This window comes from Athene cunicularia (assembly GCF_003259725.1).
Source record: "Athene cunicularia isolate RWA chromosome 12 unlocalized genomic scaffold, athCun1 chr12_part1, whole genome shotgun sequence".
NCBI lineage: Eukaryota > Metazoa > Chordata > Aves > Strigiformes > Strigidae > Athene > Athene cunicularia.
The window spans coordinates 7448980-7473961 of NW_020799116.1; the positions used below are offsets into that span (position 1 = coordinate 7448980).

General features: G+C 40.5%; 1 protein-coding gene across 2 annotated transcripts in view; it reads left to right on the forward strand.

The window, feature by feature from the left end:
* Positions 1-1266: 1266 nt before the first annotated feature.
* Positions 1267-24982, forward strand: part of FAM19A1 (family with sequence similarity 19 member A1, C-C motif chemokine like) — a 230280-nt gene continuing 206564 nt past the window's right edge. For both annotated transcript variants that reach the window (XM_026857806.1, XM_026857807.1), the window contains exons 1-2: positions 1267-1899; positions 4034-4154. In XM_026857806.1, the coding sequence (XP_026713607.1) occupies positions 4037-4154 (118 nt within the window). In that variant the 5' untranslated portion in view covers positions 1267-1899; positions 4034-4036. The remainder of the gene's footprint in view (positions 1900-4033; positions 4155-24982) is intronic.

Here is a 24982-nt window from a genome sequence, read left to right on the forward strand (position 1 = left end):
TTCCAGGGTCTAAGGAAAATTATTGGGGAAAACAAAACCCCTTTATTAAAAAGAACATTATAGCCCCAACCATACTTGTCATGTGTTTTCATACAATGCACCTGAAAACAAATGTTGACCTCTTGAAAGCATCTCTGGTCACCACAAGGCTTGACCTGAGCCACCCTCTCCTCCCCAGCACTACTGGGGGACCTGATGGGAACCATGCTGCAGGGGTGGCTGTGGTATGGGGAGGGTCCACTTGCCAGTGCTCTCCTGTGTCACTTTGTCACCCCCAATATAAAGACCTGCTCTGAGTGCTGTGGCAGAGACCAGTGTAATGTTCCCTGTCGGTCTGCAGGGATGATCTTTTGGTATGTATTACCCAGTAAAATACAGGAGCTCTAAAGGGCTGTATGGTCTGTCATGTAAACTCGTTACACCTCTGGGTGAGTCTCCACTGAGATATGTCCTTGGGAGCTGAGAATGAGGTACTTGAGAGTAAGGGTGCTTATTACTGTTGCTGTTGACTGTTGTTTGGTGTCTGGACCTGGTAAGCAGTGAAGGCAGTACACTCTTCTACCACAGGTTATCAAGGGGGGAAAAACCTAAACAACAAAAGCCCCGTGTTGTGTTATAGTATGCAACCTGAGCTCTTAAAATGGAAGTTTCTGTTTTGTCTCCAAGCCGCCTTTTGTAGGCAGATGTGAGAGCCATAATGTTAAGCAAATGGTATGTATTAAGTCTATACAATGGTTCTTTAAAAAATAATTACATATGGTACAAGAGGGAGAGGAAACCGCTCCATTCCTGTAAATGGCCACTTAAGATGTAGACAATAAATAAATGACTGTAATAAATAATCTGGTGTATCTGAGCTTTAGCATTTAGGAGGAATAAATCAGAGCTCTTTCCCCATTGTCTGCTGAGATGCACTGGAAAGGGAGTTGGAAGGGAAGGCTACACTCAGAGTTGTGGCAAGGTGTTGGAAAGCCCCCAGGAGTGTGTAGGAGTCCCCTGCCCTCCCCTGTCTCTCCTGTGTGTTTTTTTTTTTCTTACACTTTCCCTGCACCACCCCTCCCTGTTCACAAGCATGTGAAATGGAGACTCCCTGAAGTCTCACTTGCCTCTTGCGCGTAAGTGCAAGCGCAACGCCTGGTGAGCGAAGCCTCTGCCGGCAGAACTAACGCGGCTCCCAGATTGCTCAGTGGGCATTTAGTCCTTCGCTTCTCCAACAGCTTTGTCTTTCCACCAGCGCTCTTCCACCCTCCTCTGCCCATTCATACCTGCTCCTCGCAGACGGAACCAGCCGCTCTTCTGCTCAGTGCAAAGTCTGAGTGCCGGTATTTAAATGCAGCTCTAGTTGCTAAGCCCCGGCGACTAGCGGAGTGCCTGGCTGGGGCTCGCAACCAAAGGCTGTGTCGCTTTAAGGCATGTGATACTTTCCCGAGCAGGGATGTATTGAAATAGGCTACGGTACTTACAGCATCGTATAGCAGTGTACGTACAGCTGCCTTACTCTGCACTGCCCGCGCTGGAGCGAGCTGCTCTGTCATTAAACATAAACTGCTCCTCGTCCTTAAGTATCCTGGAAGCGGCAAATTATCTCAAGATCACTTCAAAGGTCTCATCAAGCAGAAGGTGATGCTAGGAGATGATTTAAAGGTGAAAATGAGAAGGTTTCCGCCCCTCAAACCTTGGCCACTTTTCTAACGGCAGAGTCTGAGAGCTCAGATGTCTTCTTTACTCTGGAAACAGGATTTGTAACGAATAAGATTTTTTTTTTCTTTTAATCCTGATAAAGAAGATTATTGGGAAGCTATTAAAAATCCCTTATTGTGATACAGATGGATTTAAAAAAGTGTTAGATCTTTCCAATGAACACTAATAGAGTGCTCTGCTCTTGGTTGGATTACTCAGGTAAGGAGCTTCTTTAGGATTTAAGATTCAGAAAATAGACCTGGAACTCATCAGATAATAACTGGAGGAATGCTCATTACTGTGTTTCTTTTCTAATGTTAAAATGATCTTTGTGTAAAAGTGTGTGTGTGTGTGTGAGACAGCAGTTTGCTGACAAGTGCATGAAGAAATCTTTGTAAGAGGTGCTGGGCTTTGAGCAGAGGTAGTTTGAAATAGTGTAGTTTGACAGTTTTCTATTTAAAAAAAAACCAACAAAACAAACCACAACACACAAAACATAAAACCCCACAAACAGGCAGGCAGGGAGCTAATAATAAAGTCTGAGTGGGTTAAGTCAGTCTGCTGTCCATGTGGTTAAGAATATGATGCCCGAGGAAAAGACACAGGAGCATTTAGCAGGGTGTAGAAGTTTGGCTTAGCTTTGCTGTTTAGCTAGGATTTGTAAAGTTTAAATAACCTGAATACCTGGAATATCACTATGTGAGAGTCACCTTTCCATCTTATCTTTTTGTATAAAAAGCATGGGAGCACCAAATATGACAAGGAGGCATTAATTCCTGAAGACATGGGAAGCCTACTGGGAGCTTCCTGATCTGAGGGGATTGAATCTATTTTGCAAGGTAAATAGGTCTAAAAAGAGTGGAGGAAAAGTGCACTGTATACTGCAAAGTAAACAATTAGAAATTAGTTGTGCTAAACAGTGCATCAAACAGTACAGAGAAAGGAAGAGCCTCATGCTGAGCAAAATAATGTTTTGGTATTTTATTATTAAATATACTTGTCAGTTTATTTGGTTCTTTTCAACCAATTAGGCTTAAAAAGCTCCCCAAAGACTATTGCTTCTTTAAAATCAAGGGGCTAAAAAATATTTTATATGCATATATTTTTTTTTTTATTACTGGATTTCACTATTTTAATATTCCTACTGCAGAAATCCCTCGATATATCACATACAGACTTTTTATTTTTTAATTTTTGTGTAAAGACATGATTTTTTAAATGGGAGATTTAATCTTTCAAAGTCTTTCTTGCTCTGTAAAAATGATGTTCAGCTGATTGGATTATTAGCTAGAAAATGGCATCATGTCATTGGCTGAATAAGGAGAGTGCCTGAAGTTTGATTAATTTGGCAATATAAATGCAGCAGAAGGTGTTGTTAAGGGAACTGGACGATGTGTAGCGTAGCTGAGCCTTGCAAACCTCCCGATCCTTGCAGGCATTGAAAAAGAGCTGCTGAAGTTAAAAAGTCACAGGGAAATTTAGCCAGTTACTACAATAATGAATGCAAGTATGAAAAGCCACAGTTGTCTATACTGGATGTCCAAGTATACCGGCACCGGGAGACAAAAAAATTTGCTCTTTCCCTTTGCAATAAGAATATTTTTAAAAATTTTGACACCATCTCCTTTGTGAAAAGATCAAATCGTCTACAGAATACGTCTGAAATTCAGTCTGGCTTTACTCCAGTCCCTTTACATGCACAGGTTGAACAAAAGGAAGCTGAATTCATCTGGGGATTGGAACGTAATTCTGAGAAACCATTACTTTGTTTAGCAGACAGCATCATGATTAAAAATTAATGCTCGCAAAAGTCAGAAACAATAAACTGTTACCTTCTGGGTCAGTATTAGCCTCCCAGTCTTGGGGATTGAGTATTTTTGAACTGCATCATGGATATCTGTGGATTTTGTATGCCTATCTGTAATGTGTTTAAAGTAGTTTTGATACTGTCTGTACATCATGGGATTTTTTTTAGCTGGCAGTGTGATTCTTTTTTTATTTTTATTTTTTGTAATTGTAAATTCAGCTATGGACTAATGTGGGAATATTTTCCAGCCTTCTACTTTGTTTTTTTTCAGTCCTCGGATCATTACAGTTTCATTTTTACCACTGAATTATTAAAGTTATTCAGGCTTCTGTGTTGACATCTTGTTACCTCAACTGTCCTTTTGGGACATGACCCTTGTTGTACTACAATTGCATCCTGCAGGGGGGAATAATAACCAAGCAACAAAAGATATTTAGCAAAAGGAGTAAAATAAAAAAAAAAATAAGAATACTATTGTAATGGATGCTGACTATTCTGTGTGCTGTAAGGCAATGGGTAATAATATCTGTCTAATGTTTTGTTTAGAGAATGGCAGTGGTCTCTGCAATGTCCTGGGTCCTGTATTTGTGGATAAGTGCCTGTGCAATGCTGCTCTGTCAGGGGTCCCTCCATCACACTTTCCAGCAGCATCACCTGCACAGACCAGGTAGGACCGAGATCAGTTGTGGGTTGCCATAAGATTGCAGGCTCTCTGCCTGTGCTCATGTCTGTCTTGATAAATGACTGAATAATCATGAAATCTTTCTTATCACTTAACTTTTGTGAGTTGCTTGCCTTTATATTGCACAGCATCTTTTTTTAGCCGGTCAAATGTGTGTTGTGCTTTGCCAATCTGATGTTGGAATATTCATCCTTTAATATCATCTAACAAGTTCCCAACACAGGAATCCCCATTTTGGCCAACCATTCCGTTTCTCTGCCCTTATTTCTACCACCCCTTCTCTTCATTTTGTGCAGTTCTGGAGTGGGTGTATAACTTGGAAAGACATTGTGACAGCACAGGTTTGGATAACTTTCCCGTTATCTGACCCAAACTGGACATGGATTTGTTGTTTAAAATACTGGCACCAAATCTCAGTCATAGTCACTAGTGTTTGCTGGAGGTTGGGTATTTGCCTTAGTGTAAATGAGACACAGCTATTCTAAGGTTCTCAGGTTTACCTCTGAAAACTGAGGGGGTTACAAAAATGCAGCCCAGAGGAGAATTTGGGATGGTGTTTCAATGGAGTTAAATGCTTGTAAAATTGGAATAAATCCCACAGGTTATCAGTGGAGAATGCAGCGCACTTTGACTGCTGTGATCCACAGAGACTGCACATTAGTACTTTTATTGTGTTTTTATTAATAGAAATGGATCACGTAGCTTTTTCAACTGTTAATTGCACTTTGAAGGATATGTGCTGTGTTAAAAATTGAGGAGTTGGCATATTCTAGCGTGGTATTATCATCTGGTTATAATCAGATGGGCCAAGAATGTTGCTTAATAAATTTGGATCCAAAGAAAGGTGGGAAAGGTTCTAAGAGCTTTAGAAATGGAACATGGAAAATGTTGACTCCCGATGATGAATCATTTAACAATGTGGCAAGTAATACTTTAATGTTTTTTTGATCTAATGGCATACCTTCAAGGATGGGTGGTCTTGAACTGCAGGTCCTTAGCAGCCTTAATGACTCAGTTTTCCCAACTACTTTTGTTTTCCAAAAGTCGTAGGTACTGACATTGTCTTGCTTTCTTGTAATACGCATAGTATAGAGGAATAGATTTAAATCTTTGCTAGACCAGCCCTGGCTACTTATGTTAGAGCATCATATTAACGAATGGTGTTACTAAATGACACTGAAAGTTTGATAGTGTTTGAAGTTTGAGTGGTGACTTCTCATCTGGGACTCTCAGAGAATGAGCAAAATATTTATTACAATGCAATTGTAAGTAATGCAGCCAGTTATCTGAATCTGTCACCCAGTGAAGGAGATGATAGGAAAAAAACAGCCTAGCTAAACAGATAGGTAAAAGGAAAATGTAATCTTGTTTTGTAAAATCAGTTGAAACAAGTGACATTATGAGAAAAAATGAGAGCTGTGCAGATCCAGAGCTCTGCAACATTTGCCTAAACTTGAAAAATCACCTTTTTTATGAAGCAAGAACAGCAAGACACTGAATGCATACCAAGTGTTGGGGAAATGTGAAAAATGACAAAATATTTCACTCAGAGATGTGATACAGATAGAGTGAAGGTTTTACAGCTGCCTCATCACCTACTTAGAAACAGCCAAGCTTCCCCTCCTGCGAGCCTTTCCCAGGCAGCTTCTCCGCACCCTACATGAATAAGATTGATGGTGTTCTGATCCCAGGCAGCCAATTTCGGTCTCTCAAGAAATAATCCACTACGTTGACAGATGAGTGGAATTTGACATGATGTTCACCTCGGATTCAGATTGTGCTGCACCTGGGAAGTACCAGCTAGTGAGCATCCTTTAGGGAAACTGTTAGAGATTTTGGACAATTTCTGCTGTCACAACAGAAAATCAAGACAGTGTTTTTTAAGGCCATGAATTCGCAGTCTGCCAACTGAATGTGAAAGGTTGTACATAAAAGGGATGGAAATATGTTAACTAGCAAACTGAGTGATTTTAATGTATTCAACTGCAGTCCCTGAGCACACCCTATTTTTCATATTTATAATATTAGGAATGCGTCATTTACTTTTAGTTAGTCACTGTGTAAGTAAGATTAAAATGTTCAGCCAAATAAAAGTGAATAAAAAATGGATGCAGACGAGCCAGTACATAATTTCAGTAATTTAATATTTGGTATATGGAATTTCAACTTATTGAATCATAGCAAATCTAGCTGTAATCAATATCATGCTCAGCATACCTCTTCTTTCAGTTTGTGATCTATAGATAATGAGATGCTATAAGATTTTGAGCTGCTCAACTTCATCGTGGGGCTACTTTGGTACAAGATAATTAAAAGTCAGGTTCCACCCCATCTTGTTCTTCGCATACTTTATGAACAGAAGTCTCGATGAGCACAGGAAGGTGCAGGTACAAAAATCCTCATGAAGTGTACTTAACGTAATAAACTTGAACTGAACTCGGTGGATTAGCACAGTGAGTATACCTGTCTGTATTACTATGGTTGATCCAACTTTGATACACTGGAAACCAAGGGCAATATATGAAAAGGTTAGGTTATCAGACTTCTGAGCTTGTTCTTTTTTTTTTTTTTCTGAAACTTTAAGTGAATGTCTGAATGGGTTGAAATAGATTTCTGCACACTATGTGCAGTCACAGAAGTTTTACTTTTCCTTTCAGTTTAGTAAAATTTTTCAGTTTTATAATTCAATGCTTATTTAGACAACTTGGCAATAGGTACACACCTGAAAACAAATGTGATAAACCTCTTCATGTGGCAGTATTTGACTGTAGCTTTATTTTCTCTGAAATGTTGGCAGGTAGGCACAGATAGTAAGGGCATAGTAAATATTGCTTAATATAAGATGGATGATGCTGTATTACTTGTTCCTGTTCATGAATTCATTCCTGTTTCATTATCACAATGAAAAGTTTGAATGCTGCTGTTAAGCACCCTTTGGTATTGGGGGCTGTTCTTTTGAATTCTCATACGTGAGGTGGGCAGGGTAGATTTTTCAGGCTTTGCTGGGATCAGGAGGAGACCTTTGGAGTAAGCTAGCTGAAAACCATTGCAGCATAATTCCCCTTGGGTAATAACACGTGGCTTTCTGCAGGCTTTTTATGACTATATTTCACTTTTATGAAAATTATGTTAGGCAAAATACATTTGAAAGCATTCAGAGGAAATAACTTTATGTTGGAAACAAATCTCTATTTTTTTTTTTTAAGCATGTCATTTCTGTGTGATTTAATATGAAGTAGTAATGAGAAGAATTCCACACTGGCTGTTGCGGGCTCTAAGATACACATGGTTGTAGAGCTGTTGAATTGGCCTGAGGATTAGAGTGGACAGGTTGTGATTTGCAGAGTTAGCTGAGTGCCTGTGATAGTCCATTGATCATCTGATTGACAGGATTGACCCTGCCCAGAGGTAGGAAGCAGATGCTGGCATTTGGTTAAGACAAGAAGATATTAACAAGTAAAAGATTCAAGTTTAAAAAGTAAAAAATAACCATCACCCTTTCAACCATGCAATTCATAGCAAATTTTCTGGCTTTGTTCCATAAATAAGGGATGTTTTCCTCCTGGTGAGGACCATCAGCTAATACTGAATCACAGTGGGCAATGCTGGCCATGTGTTGCTTAAATACAGGAAAGTACATTGGATTCACCTGTAAGTTCGTGCCAAATAATCGGGTACACATTAAGGATGCTTACATACAGTCTTGCATGCAGTGTGGAGATGTGAGGCAGACACAGGCAGAAACCTACTGTAGCAATGCTGACATTTGCGAATATGTTAATTAAAAATAGGCATATTCAGAGGAAGAATTCATGGACTGAATCAAGGCTGGAATCATATGTCTACTAAAGACAAAGTACCTTTTACTGTGACAGTAGTTAATGATGTGCCCATTAAAAGTCATCTCAAGAAGTGATTCTCTATACCTGATATTACAAGAAGGAAAATCAGTCTCAAAGCAATTCTACACAAACTAACGAGCAGTGTCAACCTAAGGATGCTCTGAGTATGTTTCTCACACAGCATTTTGCAGGAACTTGAGTCAGTGGCTGTGAGCAAAGAATTTCTTAGTTGTGATCTTGGCCTTCCCACTGATTTTTATAGCCTTGGGGGAAACTGCATATTTCACATTTCAAAAGGTCTGCTATGTTCCTATGCCCCATATCTGTGGCTATTGAGTTCAAAACAGACTGGGAAGAAAGTTGGTCTGAATCTAATTACTCAGGAAAGAGTAAATAAAATGTGTGTCTACTTTGTAGAACAATTGAGATTTGACAGATGAATTCAACAGAATTCTTGCTCTGGGTACGGATAGAAGCAAGTGTAGGGCTAGGTAGTTAATATATTAATATATCTAGTTTCTATGAGTGGCAAGAATTGTATTCCATTAATCATGCTATGAATGCAAACTGTTGTCTTCAGGAGACAATGTCCAACTTGCCACGCAGTGAGAGCCAGCGCGCAGCAGATCACGTCACGAGCACGAGAACTGACAACTGGTGTTTCTTGTATTAAAATGAACAAGTTTATCATCTCTAAGGCCTCATGCAGATTTCATCTACCCCGGTGAATGCACGGGAAGCACCATATCCATCCTGGTTTGTTCACAATCGGAAAAACCTGCTCACAATGAGCTGTTCCTGTCACTCGCTGGAAGTCATCTCTCTCATGATACCTTTCTGTTATAGACTTCTGGCCTTCACAGCCTGTTCTTGAAAACGTGAAACTACCAACTGCTAAGTAATGAAATCCAGGCTGGAGGTAGCTACTGTGTTCCCAGTCATATACAAAATGTGCTTGGATGTATGTGGACAAACATATTCACGTGTATTTTGTGTAGGCAGAGAACTGATGTCATGAAATCACACTTAAGGATGAGGTAGGATTACTAGCAGTGTGATAGTGATGAATTGCCTACTGTGCTTGTGGAACGCACTTATTTACAGCAGCAGACTTTATCAGAAGTATTGCACCCTGTGATTTTTATTTTTTTTTCTGAAAAATCAAACCTTCAAAAGAGAAACAACATGACTGTAGGGTGTGTTTGAAGCCAGAGAGTTAATTTTTTTTTTTTTTTTCTGGAGTCTGTAAGCTGTTGCTCCTGTCTCTCTGGGAAAGAGTAAGTAGGCATTGCCAAGGAGCAACCAGTACTCAATGCATGGTTGAAGGCAAGAGGACACCTCTCTCCTTCACCGGAGAAGGGTGTGTAGCTGGGAGGCTCACAGCTTGGCTGCAGGTGGAGGAAAGCTGTCACCAGTCATGCTGCTGAATGTGATGCCTTGTTACTTCTGATCCAGGGAGACTAAGCAACCTGAGGGGGAGCAGGTGTTGCAGCTCGATGGACTGTGAAGAACAGCATGGGCAAGGTGTGTGGTGGGGCACTGAGCAGAGCACTGTGCCCTGCCTGGCTCTGTGGGAACTACTGGAAGCATGGCTGTGATCCCTGCAACAGCCCCTGCCACACGCTTGTGCAAAAGAGCAAGGGCAAGGCACTAACAGTGGTATTTTGTGAGAAAGGACAAGCCTCTTGCAAACGTGCTTTGTACTGGCAGTGTCTGTGCTCTGGTTTGGTCCCCGCTGCTCTGCCCGTCCTCCTGGCCGTGCTCCTGTGCCATGGCAGCTCTCCCTCGGGCCTCTCTGCAGGCGCCCACACAGGCAGGTGCCATGCACGTCCCTCTTGGCGTGGCAGAAGCTGCTCTGGGGAAAGGGGGACCACAAAGAGCCTCTTGCTGCGGTGGCCCCGGCAGGCATCCCCTCCTCCCACACCCCCTGCGCAGCCTCCATCTCCAAGTGCAGCCTTGGGCCCTTGGTGAGTCATGGAGGGACTTTTCAGCGCACTGCACTATTTGTAGCTTGCTGTCGTGGTATTAAAGACACCGAGAATTCATACCGAGGTGGTTAAGTCCCAAGGAAAACTTGGCACCTACAAATATAAACCCCAAAGGCAAACTAAGCTGTTCTGCACTCAAGTATTTCTGCTGATAACATCAGAAACCTGCCTTTAATGATTAGCCTACTTTAGTCCAAGGCTCATTTATATTTTAAAAGGCAATATCCAAGTGCATTTCCTCATAAGATAGATGTGTTTTCTCCCATTAAGTTTCATATTGTTTTATCCTATCCCTCCTATAATCTTTGTATTTCCTTTTGAATGTTTTCTTTTCCACTCTGCTGTGAAACCAACCTTTGCTGTGAGCAAGATTTATTTTCCTGATGGGATTCAGCATTTTTTCTATTTTCAGATGCTCTGTACAGAACAGTTCTCTCCAGCTAAACTTATTTTTTTTGCATGGGAGCGGAGCTGGAGTCGTCTTTTCATTGTGCTCTAGGCAGGGACCATGAGGACTGCAGCACAGTTGGACTCTAAATTTATGAGACTCAGTCAATGATGCACAATGGGGAATTGGGTGTGTAAAATAAGCTGAATGAAGTTACAAAGCCCCACGTATGTATCTGTGACTCATATTTTTATGCTCTATTTAGAAGATTTGCTGTCTGACATCTCTCTCTTGCCGTCTGTATTCCTTTCAGAACAAGTTTTCCTCTTTTCTTCCACAGTGGGTGAAGAAACCAGTCCTGCCCTTCTTGAAAGGTCACTTGAGTGACAGCAGGTGTATGATCACTGTTGCTATTGTATGATAATCAATAATTGTCATAGTATTCCATTGTAATCCTTATCTTACCCTGAGAGAACAGCTTAGCCTGGGAACTGAATTGATGGTGGGAATGGAAGCCCTTACTAGTTTTTAGATGATGTGAAAGTGATTCCTTGAGAATCACCCCATGAAGTGCAATACACAGACAATCTTTTATCTGAGATGCCCGAATTTCCCACTACCAGGCTGCTCTCACTGTGGTGCCTCTCGTCTTTGAGCTACAAGTGATCTGCTCTACACTAGCAGCTCCCACCGACAGTCACATGTGCTGTGTGCTTTTAAAAATTGCGCATAAATATTTTTTCTACGAGCTGTGAAGTTTTATTTGTATGTCATGCACCTGACTTCTCACTAAATGAATAGGCAACTAAAAAGGAGCTTAAATGGTTGATCCTTGTCTCTTGATTATTGAGAGCTGCTGGTTCAGATCAAAATATGCATTTAATCCATCCTTACAAATGACCAAAACCTCCTATTAGATTAATTTTGCTTTCTGTAGATGACAGATCTGAACTGAGAACCATCACTGCAAATCTACTAAGCATAAGAAGCAGAATCCCTTTTGTAGTTAACTTGTGTGCAAGTGAAAGTTACATTGATGGAGAATGTGATTGCAAAACTCCTATGAACGTACATGTCAATTTATTAGAAAGTGGGGATGTTGGCACTGTGATTTCCTGTGTTGTAAATAATGCCAGCAGCCGACAGGCTCTATCCTGATGTTAAAAAAACCTCAGGATCATAACTGCACGCACTCTGATAAAACTTTATTATCTTTTTTTAGTGTCCTCATTAATGCTCTTCAATGATGCCATTAAATATTTTTGGCAAGCAAAGCCTCAGTGTAATTTTACTGTATTGTTAAGGATTTATTAATTATAATCTTTTCTTGCAGAGTCTATTTATATTTGATCATGACATTAATTGTTTGCCAAAACAAACCAGAGTTAATTGTGTTTAATTAAGTGGTTGGGAGCAAGCAAAGATAGTTTATTTGGGAAATCTGTTTCATTGATTTATATGTTTATTTTTTAAAGGAACATAAATGAAGGGAACCTATTGTTTAACACCTCCTTCCCTACATGCATGTCCATCAATAACACGTTTGTGACTTTGAACACATTCAAGTGTGGAAAAGTATCTGTATTGTATATATTTGCCTATACAAACCTATTAGGAGGCAAGTGTTCACATTCTGAATGATTCTGAATTTAAATAGAACCTAAAACCAAGCAGAAGTGAGGTCAGGTAACACTGAAACTAACAGTAAGGTAGCGTTCAGAACAATGTATTTCAAAAAGCACATTTTGGAGAAAAAATTTAGCTTCATTCAGATTTGGCTAATGGTGCTTTGGATAAGGAAAGGATGGTGAAATACACTAAAATATGACTAGATAAATATTTTCTGTAATTTTATTAATATAATATATAGTTATAGACATTACTATATCATAGAGATACAATATATTTTCTATCATGCATTTCAAAATCAGCTAATTTTACAGTTCAGAAGATTTTGAGCACTTGACCTATTTCATGTTTTTATGCTAAAATAAGCACTGAGTGGAGAATTCTGAGGGCTTAATGGTTTTTTTGAGGAATCAATTTCCTAAGTTGAAACTAATTTTAAGAAAAAGTTGGTATTTTTGTGCATTCCTTGTTTCTGCCTTGATATTCCTCATGGAAAAAAATAAAATCTGCACAAGTTTTCCGTTATCCCAGCAACTACCCAAACCAAGTCATCATTCCGATAGATAAATAAATCGACCCTGCTTGGAACCAGATATTCAGGTATGCCAGCGGCTGCCTCTTTCCTGGAACAAAGACAGACCTCCCAGGCTTCAGATCTAATACCTGTACAAACACGAGGAGGGTTTTGTGTGTCCTCCTAGCTGGTACCTGCTCTGTTTTGGTTTGAAGCAGCACTGAAATTAAGAGGCCTAGTGTTTCCAGAAGTTTTCTTTTCCCCAAAAATCTCTATTTTAATAAAAGGTATTTCCTTATCTAAAAATCTTGTTTAAATCATAAGCTATCAGGGCTAGCACTGTTTGCTGTGACTGTCATCAACTCATGAAGTTCTTGGTTATTTGCTTGGGATGATTTCAAATTTGGGTGGTCTGTCAGCCAGAAGTCACTATTGTACATTAAAACAAAACCTCAAGGGATTTATTGAAGATAACAGAGGTTTTTGAGGTTTTGATTGGTTTCAGTGTTCCAGGGCAGGATCTGACAGAAAATGATTGTGTCTAAGCCAGCTCCCACATCTGTAGTATAATTCTGTCTGTAGTGATAATTGTATTTCTGTAAGGCTTTAAAATGCAGCTTTTTTTTTTTTTTTTCCCCCCAGGTAATTAGAAACTGTCATTCTATGTCTGAAACCTGAGTGCTTTCTCCATCAAGTCAGTCACTTGGGTGGTACTTATCTTAACTTTGTTTTGAGTTTCTCCAACAAATAGATGACTCCTTTAGTTCTAATTTCGTTTCTCTTGGTATTTCTATTATCACTTTCTAGTTGGCAGGCAAGGAAATCAGATGTGCATCAAATGAAACCATTTGTCATGGATTAGTGCACGTAAATGCCTTGATAACAGTAATAGACAAAAGCTGGCAAGTGTCTGAATGCTAACTTTGGAAGAGAAAATGAACAAGGACAAAAGACCAGTGATAGCAGTCCCTAACTAGGATTATTCAATCCCTAAGAGCAAGGCGAGGCTCTTCTGTTCCCTCTCTTGCCATTTTTTCGTTCACTGAAATCTCAAGACATTAGGATGCTGCCCAGGGAACCCTGCTAAGTGGAGAAGTGTCTGTGGGAGCTCCTGGCTTTCCCTGGGCTACACAGTGTCAGGATTTTCCCTCTGTCTGTTAAAACCCGTCTGTATCCACATCAGAGGGATGGGACTCAGATAGGCAAAACCAGCGAAGACCGTTAGTGATGGTCCAGCTTCCATATCCCGCTTTGTCACAGCACACAGGTGTCGGAAGGGCTCTTGGGCAGGATACTTAAGTGAATCATGTCAAGGTGGAATGTATCTTCAGTGTCTTAGTTAGAAATGTTTTGCATTTCCCTCCCACCTCTCGCCCCCCTCTCCGAGGACAGAATTGGGTAATTGTTTAATGCTGACCTCCTGCTGTTGATAACAGGCTGAGTTGAACGAGTTGGCAGCAGTTATTAGATATTTTTCTCATGCTTGTGATTGTTCTTCCAGTTTCTTTATGAGCCTGGTTGGACTCTGAGTCCTAAAAGGTAAGCGTGGGCTCTGCTGAGTTCCCCACTCAGAAGATGGTGTGAGGAAGAGCTGTGACAGTTGTGGGAAGGGAATTTTGAGATGCTCTGACTGGGAGCAGGCTGTGGACAACGAACATCCTCTCACATTTGCACATCGTATTTCCATCCCTTCCAAACCACCCTTAGGAGAGCGCCAGACACAGCAGCTGAAGTTCAGTGAAAGGACCACAATGTAGCCAGATTACCTGCTGTCTTCTCTAGGTTTTTCCCTCCATTTCAATCTTTTTTTTTTTTTTCCCCCCCACTACCTATTCTATTTCTAAATCTGTATCCTTTCCTTTAAATCAGTTGCCTTTATTTTCTTTTAAATCTCTCTTTATGTAAGCTATTATGGCGCTCACTTTTAAAAAAAAGGTCTCTGAACCTCCTTCTCTTAGAGTCAGTGCACCTTGATGTGCTGTTTGAGCAACAAAATGCTATTTGATTTTTTTGTCCCAATTAGAGCAGCACTGATATTTTTATGCAATAAATGGTTTCAAATGTGGCTATTTGGAAAGAATCAAAACGAAGCTATTTGCTCAAAAGATTTGAAATGCTACATTTTCTGCTTTTTGATATCAACACCATACTTTAAGTGTTTTCTAACAAACTGGGGAGAATATAAATGATAAACTTTTTCAATGTAGGAAAAATCGTTGCTGTTGATCAGAATTTTCCAATGTGAAAAATTTCACAGGTACTTTGTGCCTGTCTCTGCAGCAGACTGTATGCAGGCAATATACTATCATAATGGTTTCTGGTTTTTGGTTCCTCCCTCTCTCTGCCCTTATACTTTGATTATTTTTTTTTTGTGTATTTGTACTAGAACCAGACCTTCATCCCTATACCCCCAAAGCTTTTTCCTGTTTTGATGCTGTAGCGTAGTCATGACACCTTGTTGAGGTGATGCTGTTACCACAGGCATGTTGGTTGGACTGGGTGGTGCAGGCTCTCAGAAAGCAAACTCTTGACTGAGCAGGGCTAGTTCTGAAAATGAACAAATGCTGGTGATAAAAATAGTTGCAAATTAAAGGGAAAGGGATTTCTGCTTTGAATGTGAATCATTTGGTGGTTTTCCCTAGTAAAACAGTTCCTTGACTTCTTAGATTGTGTTTGAATTGGCTTTGAGCTGCCTGGTTGCTGCACAGGGTTTTGTGATGTACCTTCTACCAGCAGTGTTCTTTTGTACCGGTCGTACTCCTTTGAGGTTCAGGGTATGCAAGTCCCCCTAAACCCTGTTCTTATGTAAATGTAATTATTTGCTTATGTTCTTTTTTCGTGTGTGTTTTCTAGTCTATCAGAAGAAAAGGTGTAATCTATAGTGTCTAGAGATGGAAACAATCTACAAAGCAGTATCACGTTTATACTGAAATCCATCTGATGAGGATTGTATGTCATTAGTATGCTGCTCCCTACATCTGAGGGGCTGAACTCTTAACAGGTGAGAAGAGATTATCCCTTAGTCCTGACAGAATCTGTGAACCAAAGTCTGTGAGGGGAAATTCATACAGACTTTAAAACATAAACCTGCTTTTAAATGTAACTATGGCAAAATAAGTTCTGTATAATACATGTGACATGTATGAATTAGTACCTAAAGTTTCAGAAGTCCAACTGTAAGCTGTGTCCTGCCTGCTTTTAAAGAGTGCTTTAATGTCCGGATTTCTTGTAGGAACCAAGCAAACATATGAACAAAATTCAAATATGCCTTTGTCATGAGGGATTATTCCAAATTCTGACAGCACGTATAGATCTCAGAACATCAATATTCCCTATAAAGAGAGCATAGATTTACAGGACTCCCAGCCAACACCTGCCTTTCTGTTTGGTTCTGTTCTTTACGCCCAGGCAAGGGACAGTCGACTCCCCCTGTGCAGTCTGCACACAGCATCCAGCAGTGGAATAGATGGTCCAAGGAAACTAAGAGATCTCCATCATGAGCACATTTAGGGCAGCTGAGATGCAAATAAGTGAGGCTTTGTAATTCTGTTCCGTTCCTCGTGTAGCCTCTTTAAGTGAGGCTGGTGGCTGCCACACACTGTCCTCCCAGCTGGTACCCAGAACAGGCATCCTGTCCCTAGTGCTCCCTCTTTGGCGTGGCTTGGCATGCAAGTACAAGTGTTGCTGTGAGCTGGGTGATGGATCATGGAGGCTCTTAGCTCCCTCTTTTCATGAAATCAAGTGCTTTACTGTAAGCCAACTTCACGCTGGCTTAAACTTTCGTGGTGGTTAAGCTGTAATCTATCAGACTGCCCCAGCTGTGAGGTGTAAAGAGCCTTCACGTTCACTTACTGTTACCCAATTGACAAACAAGTTGTACCATTGTAGTGAATTTTTCCCCTGTGTCCATGCTCTCAGCTGAACCACAGGCTCAGCACATGCAGACAGGCAGTGCGGCATTTGCTTCAGATGTGGAGCTTCCCACGTTTTACTTAATTGCTTCATTTAAGAGATGAGAAGGTTGGGCTTGGTTTGGACAAAAAGGCTTCCGCGTTAAGTGTTTCTCACTTGAAGGCTGTGCATCCCACCAGAGTTGTGTGATGCTTCCAATCTTTCACAGGTGGTGTAACGTTGGTTCTGCATAACTCAGAGTGTGGGTTTTTTTGTAGTATGTCTGACTTGCAGATCTTGTTAACTGCACACTTATCTCAACATGCTTGCAGGCCAGCTACAGCAACATAAAAACTTACCACAAGATAAGTCATGTCATTTTTTTTAATCAGGGAAAAAACTTCAGACTTTTCCAGTTGTAGCAAGTGAACCAAACTTAATCTCTTGATTGCTTCTGAAGACACAGATTCCTCTGGGAAGAGACCTAGATCATCCCCAAAAGAGAATTGTGCTCTGGGGGCTCCTAGATGGAAAATCACCTGTGGACGATGTCTTGTTTGGTCCAGTCAAAGGTGGAGGGGAGTCTTGCCAACTGCAGAAGTTTTGCGTTGTGCTTGCTGGAACCCAGAAAACTTCCAAGCTAGGAAAAGGTCGTCTTCATTATTTACCTCTGTTTTGGCAACGCAGAAGCTCGGAAGTTACGTAGCTGTTTACCAGTGTTGTGTTTCCTGGCAGGACTTCTTGCTGTCGTAGAGGCACAGCAGGAATCCTGTGTCCCAGCTCATATTGGGGTCACCTGGTTGGACAGGGGAGTCCTGGCAAGAGATCTCCTTCCATAGCATCCTTTTCCTCTTATGGAATGAAGTGACTGAGCTTCAGCCTGATGTCCACTGCCTGCTTTGCAGAGGGTATCTAGAGGTGCTTCCTAGGCCTTGAGAATCAGCCTAGGACTTGATTCCATCTGTATTGCTGAATTAATGTAAAAATTGCTCATTTTAGCCTCTCGTGGTGATAAGCATTCTATGTGTTGGAGGAACTGTAGCAAATTTTCTATTGTGACAATTGTTTATTTTTGTAGGCTGAAGGAATACAGGGTAACACTCTACATTTTGCAAAGCAGTCTTTCTTTTCTTCTGTGACTAAAGCAGTGTAAATAATTGAATTTTTTTTTATTTGACAGCCAAAGCAAGATATCAAGTGTTGGTTTGGTGCACTATTTACATTTTGAAATTAGTTTAGAACAATTTGATTGTTTTTCTTACTAACTGGAAAAGAAAAAAGAAAACAAAACCTGAAACAATTTGTCATATTTCTAAACACTGAAAGAAAAGCAAGGAAAAGGCCAGATTAAAATAGTGAAGGAAAAAAAAAAAGAGTCTAGAAAAGATACTGACTGCTTCTTTCCTTAGATTTAAATCAGAGTATCTCTAATCAGAAGCCATGTTCTGCTATAGGGTTTGACCTTTCGTCTTTCTCCAAAGTAAAGCTGTGGTGTTAAGATATTACTGGTAGGGTGAGTAATTTCCAGTAACTCTTGAATTTTCCATTTTGAATAAATAATTAGGTAACCAAGAGAGCAGGGATGGAACATCAGGATTTTTCTCTCTCACTTGCTATGACTGGACAAAAAAAAACCCAGTCCATTGCTTATAGTCACCATGGCTAATGTAGTGTTTTATGTAAGGTTGAACGGGCTCTGCTAGAAAGTGAAGAGATGGAGGAGGCAGTGCTAAACTCCCTGCCACTAAAACTGGGTGAACAGCTCTGCTCCGAGCTGGTGGGGGCTCCTGAAGGCAGGTGCTAGTCATTGAGAATTACATGCACATGAAAAGGAGGTTTCAACAAAGGATGGGTGTTTTAAAAATACCTTGTTGTGAAGTTTAACCTCTGGGAAGGGCATACTTTGGACAGTTTTGCTTTTCTTTCTCGCAGAAGAAAGCTGAACCACTGCCTGCTAACTGTGTGGTGCAGATTTTTCTGCCAGTCTTCCGCTGTATTTGAACATAAGGCTTGAGCTGTGGTTTCTCTATCTCTGCTGGCCTTTTGGAGGCCAAGGCTGCACTCCAGACACAGCAGAGCTCTGCCTGTGGCCATTGTTCATCCATTCAGACAGAAGCAGGAGCCCACAGGGAAGGAAGGCAAAGCTTTGACAAATGGATGTTTGTCTGCCGTGCTGTTGAGGTGTTTTGCTGACTTCTCAGTCATCTCAAGATCTTTGCTAATTTAATGAGCCAATTTCACTTGTCAAGGTGACAGTTATCCATGTCAGAGACCAATACTCCTCCTTTAGTACACATCTGTAGCAGTTATTTTGCTGTCCTTGAAGAAACACGGGCTGGAATATCACTTTATTTTGAAAGATGCTTCTAGGGTTTTTTAAACAGGCTTAGTATTAGAAATGTGTTTATCTGAGCGATAGCATCTGCTTTTGTCATTTTTATGTAAACTCAGCTCTGCTTTGCAAAGCGCCACTGTTCTCCTATTCTGCAGAAAATGTGATCATCTATCAGCAGTGAAGCTCTGTCTGTGCGTTCTAATATTAATCACTAAATCCAGCAAGTTATTTAAACTGTATCTACCCATGTCTTTTTCTTGACAAGTTCTTGGGAAAGTGGGAGGGATTGTGGTGGGATTTGTAAGTGGCTGTATTGGAATTTAAGTAAGAGTACTTATGGTAAATGAGTTGAGGATTATGTGCCAGAGGAGAAAGTGAAATATGTAGAGTTATCAAAAGAAAAATACCTTCTGGTAGGAACATACCAGTTTTAGCAGGATCCAAATTTTGGTAAAACAGAATGAAAGAGAGGTTGAGATCCTATCAACAATATGATCAGTGGTATGGTGGCTTGGGCATTTCCCTGGAAGCTGATTCGGATGGAGAATTTGAATCTCAGTCTTTCACTGGGCTGTTGAGTTTTTCTGAATTTTCCCTTTTCTGGGGAGAAAATCTGCTTCAGGCAGTGAGCCGCTCATCCAGCACACAGAGAGCTGATGGCATGGCCTGGCGGCACAGCATAAAGACCGAGGTTTATTTTTCAGTAGCACAAAGCACAAACCTTTTTCCAAAGCCTTGTGACTTTTGTAAAAGTACCAGCCTGGTTCTGTGTGATGATTTTTCATGTCGTTACCCAGCTTGGTGGACAGTCTGTAGCTGTCAAATCTTGCAGAGCCCCAACTTTCTGCCAGCAGAAATGGAATGGGGTGTAAAACACTTAGAATTGGTTTTGACGGCCCTTCGTGTGAAATAGAAAATGTAGATTCATTTCATAGCTGACAGAGCTGATTATTTATGTTTCTTAGAAAACAACTAAGAATGTCTAAGAATCTTTTTTTACCATTATGGATGACTTTCCTTGTATTTTCCCATCATTCTTTTTGAATCATGACAAACTGAGATTAAACAACAAACAGCCCCTGAGTTCTGTCATTTTTTTTTCAATGATTTACATAGGATGGTACCCATAAATTACGGAGGCAGCTACCAAATACTGTGAATGAACAAGTACTTTGTGATGTAGTTCTGAGAGACATCCTGTGAATTGTATCTGCAGAAGATAATGGTGCCATCCCATAAAAAAGCTGCTTAATGTTTTCAGGACACTAAGCCATGAGGCAAAGGTGCTGATTTTTTTAAATTTATTTTTTACATAAACCCATGAGGTTTTATACTGGATTATATCACTGTCTGCCCATCTCTTTTCTCATCTAAATGTCAAAAGAACAAAAATCACCCTCTTGTAACAGGAAAAGGATGAAGATTTTCCATCTTGTTCTGGTGCTTTGAATACTTTGACATCTGTAAGATAACTATTTCTCAGTAAATAATTCACCCAGTTTTGGACACCCTCTTTTGTCTGGAGCATCTCTCTCTTCTGCAGTGGAAAGTTTTGGAAAGATACGTTAAGCAAAGGAGGCTTAATTTTGTTCTGCTGCAAAGTCTCCTTATTTATGGCTGCTATTATTTCATATATTTCTTTTCATTACTCCTTGAGGAGGATGGAGGAAGGTGGCAATGTATCATCTCCCAAAATGAGAATGTGTGGATACGCATGTGGCCAGGCATGTCTAACTTTTTTGTTCCAGTGGTGCAGGCGCATTCCCATACAAGCCTCTGCATGTTACTTCATCTTGTAGCGCAGAGACCAGTTTTTAGTGTGCAGAGCTAGATTCTGCACTCGCTTTCTTCACAGAACGTTGTCCTTTGCTCTTCTTTTTTTTCTTGTCTTCTCAAAATAGTCTATAGTGGGGATGTTCAAAGCAGCAACGTCTTAGTCACTCTTGTGGATAACTAAGTGCTAAATGTTTCCTATCAGCTGACCAGGTCTTGCAGTCAGTTATTCAAATAGTTGCAAGGCTTTGGGGTTTGGCTGTATTTCTGCTGGGTCCAGATGAAGATGGAAACGTTTTGAGTTTTGCTGTGGCTGAAAGCATCTTTCTCATTGTGCAGGTGCCAGTCTGGAACGAGATGCTTCCCCCAGGACCATGGCTTGGCACAGGCCAAAGTAGCAGCAGGAGTAGCATTGTAAGGGGCAGCAGAAAAATCCTTTGCATTGCCCAGAGGAAATTAATGTTGTTTCTTTTCCCTACAGAAAGAATTTCTTCAGCTCCCCTGATAGCAGTAAAGACATCAGCTTGCAGCTGCAGAAGCAAGATGTGTCAATAGCTGCCCTGGCCAGGGCAGCAGCGGCAATGTTGGGGCGATGCAGGAAGCTCAGCACACACTAATTTTCCGTGTTTCTTGTCCATGCGCTCCCCAGACCAGTCTCTTTGCCTGTGCTCAGGGCACAGCACTGTCAGGTTTGAAGCGGTGCTGGCGGAGGGGATGTTGTATGTGTCTCCTGCCACCGCAAGGCAAAGCCCCAGCTGACCCGAGGAAGGAGAGGTGCCACTGCAGGCACACAGCTTCTGTCATTCTTTTCAGCTTATATGCACTTGTGACTTGCTTTTTTACTTTCTGTCAGTGAAAACCTTCAGAAAAACCTTCACTCTATGGATGTGAAATACTTCTCAAATTCCCTGTTTCTTCATTATTTTTATCTGCCTATCCCCATGCAGAAAAAAAAATAACCCCTTCTAATTTTTTAAAATATTTTGTTACCTTCTGTGCTCTGGTGGTTATAGTTAGGCAGACCTCAGTGCTTACAAGGCTTGTGTTTTCTAAATGAAGTACTTAAAGTCATAAAGCATAAGTGTATGAAACCTGGGAAGAATATCAATTATCCTGCCTTTCTTCTCTAGAAACATTTTTCTTATCTTTTGAATTAATTCCTGTAACAAATTCTAAAGGATGTATATCGACTCAAGTGCAGAAAATGCTGAAAGTGTCATTAAGTTTGCCATCAATATTTAATGTTTGGGTAAGTGCAATTCATGCTGTAAACAAAGCCATGGTAAGCTGGTGAAAGGTAGTGCTTGTATGTATACACATTCATACCTTTACTGTAAATCAACTCATTTCTAGCTTTACCCTCCCCACATTCATCTGGATTTCTTTCATGGGGGTTTCTGTATGTGTGGTAAGATTCGGAAACTTCGAATCCATAAAATCAATCCACTTGGTGATCTTCTGGTAAACAACACCCTAGAGTTTATAGTTTGCTCATCTTCGTGATAGATCATGATTTGGCTTCCCCTCCAGGAGCCTCCGGCCTGGCAGCACCTGTGTGTTGTGCCCAGAGCCCAGCAGCACGGGGATGCTGGTGGCCTCCCTGGGGAGGGACTGGTGCCTCACTCGGTGGCGGCTGCCTGGCTGCCCCGTGCTGCAGCTGCCTTCCGAGGTGGCATGCGAAGGTCTGGTAGCGAGCAGTGCGCAAGGATTTGAGGTAGTAACAGGTTTTCTTTACAATAAGCTTGCCAAACGTTTTTTCTTCATCACACTTCTAACAGTGATAGTTGTATTAATTAGCACTTCTATCACATAATAGTCTTTAGCCTTAAAATGTCAAATTGTGAGTGCATTTGTAGATCAGGTTTAAGCGTTGGTGCTTTTCCAAGAATTATATATAGATGTGTATTGTTTCTTTATTGACAATATTAAATCATCATAGTTGGAGAGCTGCTCTTCATTCATTTTTCCTCTGCCACCAGAAACACGCAGACGTTGCAGCGTCTTACCCAGCTGTCAGTATTTGAAGATGTTTTCTCTTTTAAAGTTTCTTATATCCTCCACTCCTCTATATTACATAACGACATAGAGGTTTCATCAGTATGCTTTTCTGTAATGTAATTTTTTTTTTTTTTCAAGGAGGGAAACTTCCAAGCCTATGAGGAGAAAGAGTTAGACTATGAAACATTGTTCTTAATGGCAGCAATGAAAGTGTTCCGTGATTTGAGATGTAAGAGCAAGTCTGTTGGGAAATGGATTAGTAGGCCAGGAGAGGGTATTGTGATCAAAGTGCATAGTAAATTAATTTACCTCCCACTCCTGCAATTTATCACATAGATATCACCTCTACACATGAAAAGATACATGAGTATGGATGCAATATTGCTCTACTGCTTATATCTTATTCCAGAACGTAAATAATTTAACACTCCTGCTTTAACCTTATTGAAATATTTAAGTCCTGCAATCCCTTAGATTTGCTTTTGTTACAACTGTAACATGACATTTTTGTGTCATTATGACACTGCTTCATAATTGCAGCCAGACAGGTCTTTGGCCATTTGAATAGAAAGCAAAACTGGTTTTGACTGGTAAATGCTAAGCAATTTAATCATGAACAAGGACATGCATTATAACGAAGGAGCAATTGCAGATTCACTGACATCAGGAGCCTTTTTTTAAAGAACTTTTTCATTTGCTCACCCTTGCAACTTTTGGCTTCAAGTCATTTCCCATCTATATAGCAGTTCTGAGTGATTTTTTTTTTTTTCAAGTTGAGGTAGTTATGCAAAATTAGACTTGGCTGGTAAACAGTTCATTAAAAATATCTACTTCAAAGCAAGATAAAACAAGTCTTTCAGAGGTTTTGATGGAGAACGGAACAAAATAACGATCCATCTATTGTTGAAGGGCCTCTAGGTTTTCTGGTGGTGGTGCAGTGAAGTTGAGCACAGGAAATGAAGTTATGTCCTGATCTAAATGAGGAGCGTTAATAGTTCTTGTTTGCTACTCGTGGTCCAGGAAAGTGCCATGACTGTCCCCTTGACCAAAACCCGCCGCTTTCTGTGCTACTCTTTCCCATCAGAGTTACTGCCAAGTGGCTCTCCTCAAAGTTTCAGCTGTACAGAATATGGGCTATCAGTTTACAGAAAGATTTCCTCAAAAAGAAGTCCCAATTAGCCATAGTCGCTGTGCTTATTTCAATTAAGCTGAGCTGATCCCTGCTGCTTCTGGATCTGGCGAGTGGAATGTTGGAGAGGAGAAGGTCCGCTCCCCTCCTGCTTTCCTCTCTCTAACGACTGCTTGGCTCCTGTCTGCAGAGCCACCAGCTTCTTTAGCTGGAATCCCTTTATTGCCTGGGTTCCTCTAATTAATTACTTATCTCCAGGTCTTTTAAAAATTTGGTAATTAGTGTGTGTAGCTGTCTGTTTCCCCTAAAGTCTGAAAGCATTTTATGTACATCTTATCTAAGTGTACAATCAGCTAAATTAATACTAATTACAATTTCCAAGGCTCCCATGAATTCTTCGTTTTTGGAAAAGTTTTTCTTGACAGTTATTTATGGGTAGAGGTTATGAATATCACTGTATTAATCTTTTTTGATTGCTAACACCTGGTAACTCAGATTGCTTCTTCCTAAACTATTTTTGGTTCAATTAATTTTCTTTTACTGCTGGATCTAACACACATGCTGCTGTAGTAAATCATCTGCTAATGAAACTACATCTTTTAAAATCGGTTCAGGCTTGCTTGTGACTATGTTTGTTCTTGTTAGACTTCCATTTGAGGAAAAATGTGTACCTGGAAAGGCTTATGGAAAATTCAAATAAAAAATCTAATTACTCAGATATTTCAGTTTACTTGAAATCTCTGAAGTGAATATTTTCACCTTTTAAATTTTTTGATAATCTGACACCAACATGAGTGGCTTTGACCATTCTTTGCGTTTTGTTTTGGGTTTTTTTTTCTGCATTCTTTTAGCACAGAATTATTAGTGTTTCTTGAAGTTTTTTCTTTGAGATGTAGGGCTTAGAGCCTTTACCTTCAGTGTGAAAATATGACACAGCAGATGATGTCAGATCAGCCCAGGCTCTCATCGCATGGCCATGCAGGACAAGGCCTATTCAATCCGCTGAGATCTGCTGCAGGGAAGTGTGCAGGAGAGGAAGTTAAACCATGAGGGTGGCAGTGTTTCCAAAAGCTCATTGAGCGATGAGGTGGTGCAAACATTGGAACTCAGACTCCAAAACTGGCAAGAAAAAGGTGGTGGAAGAAGTTGCTACTCTCGTAGAGAAGGAGGAAATCTTTCCAAAACAGGCAGTTGGCACTCAGTTGAGTTTTCATCATAGTGTTACTCCATCAGTAGAATGTAGGCATCGAGTAAGACCACACTGATTCAATGGCTTTTTACAAGCATTGCCCAAAAGACTTGGGGCAGTAGATAACTGTGTTCTAG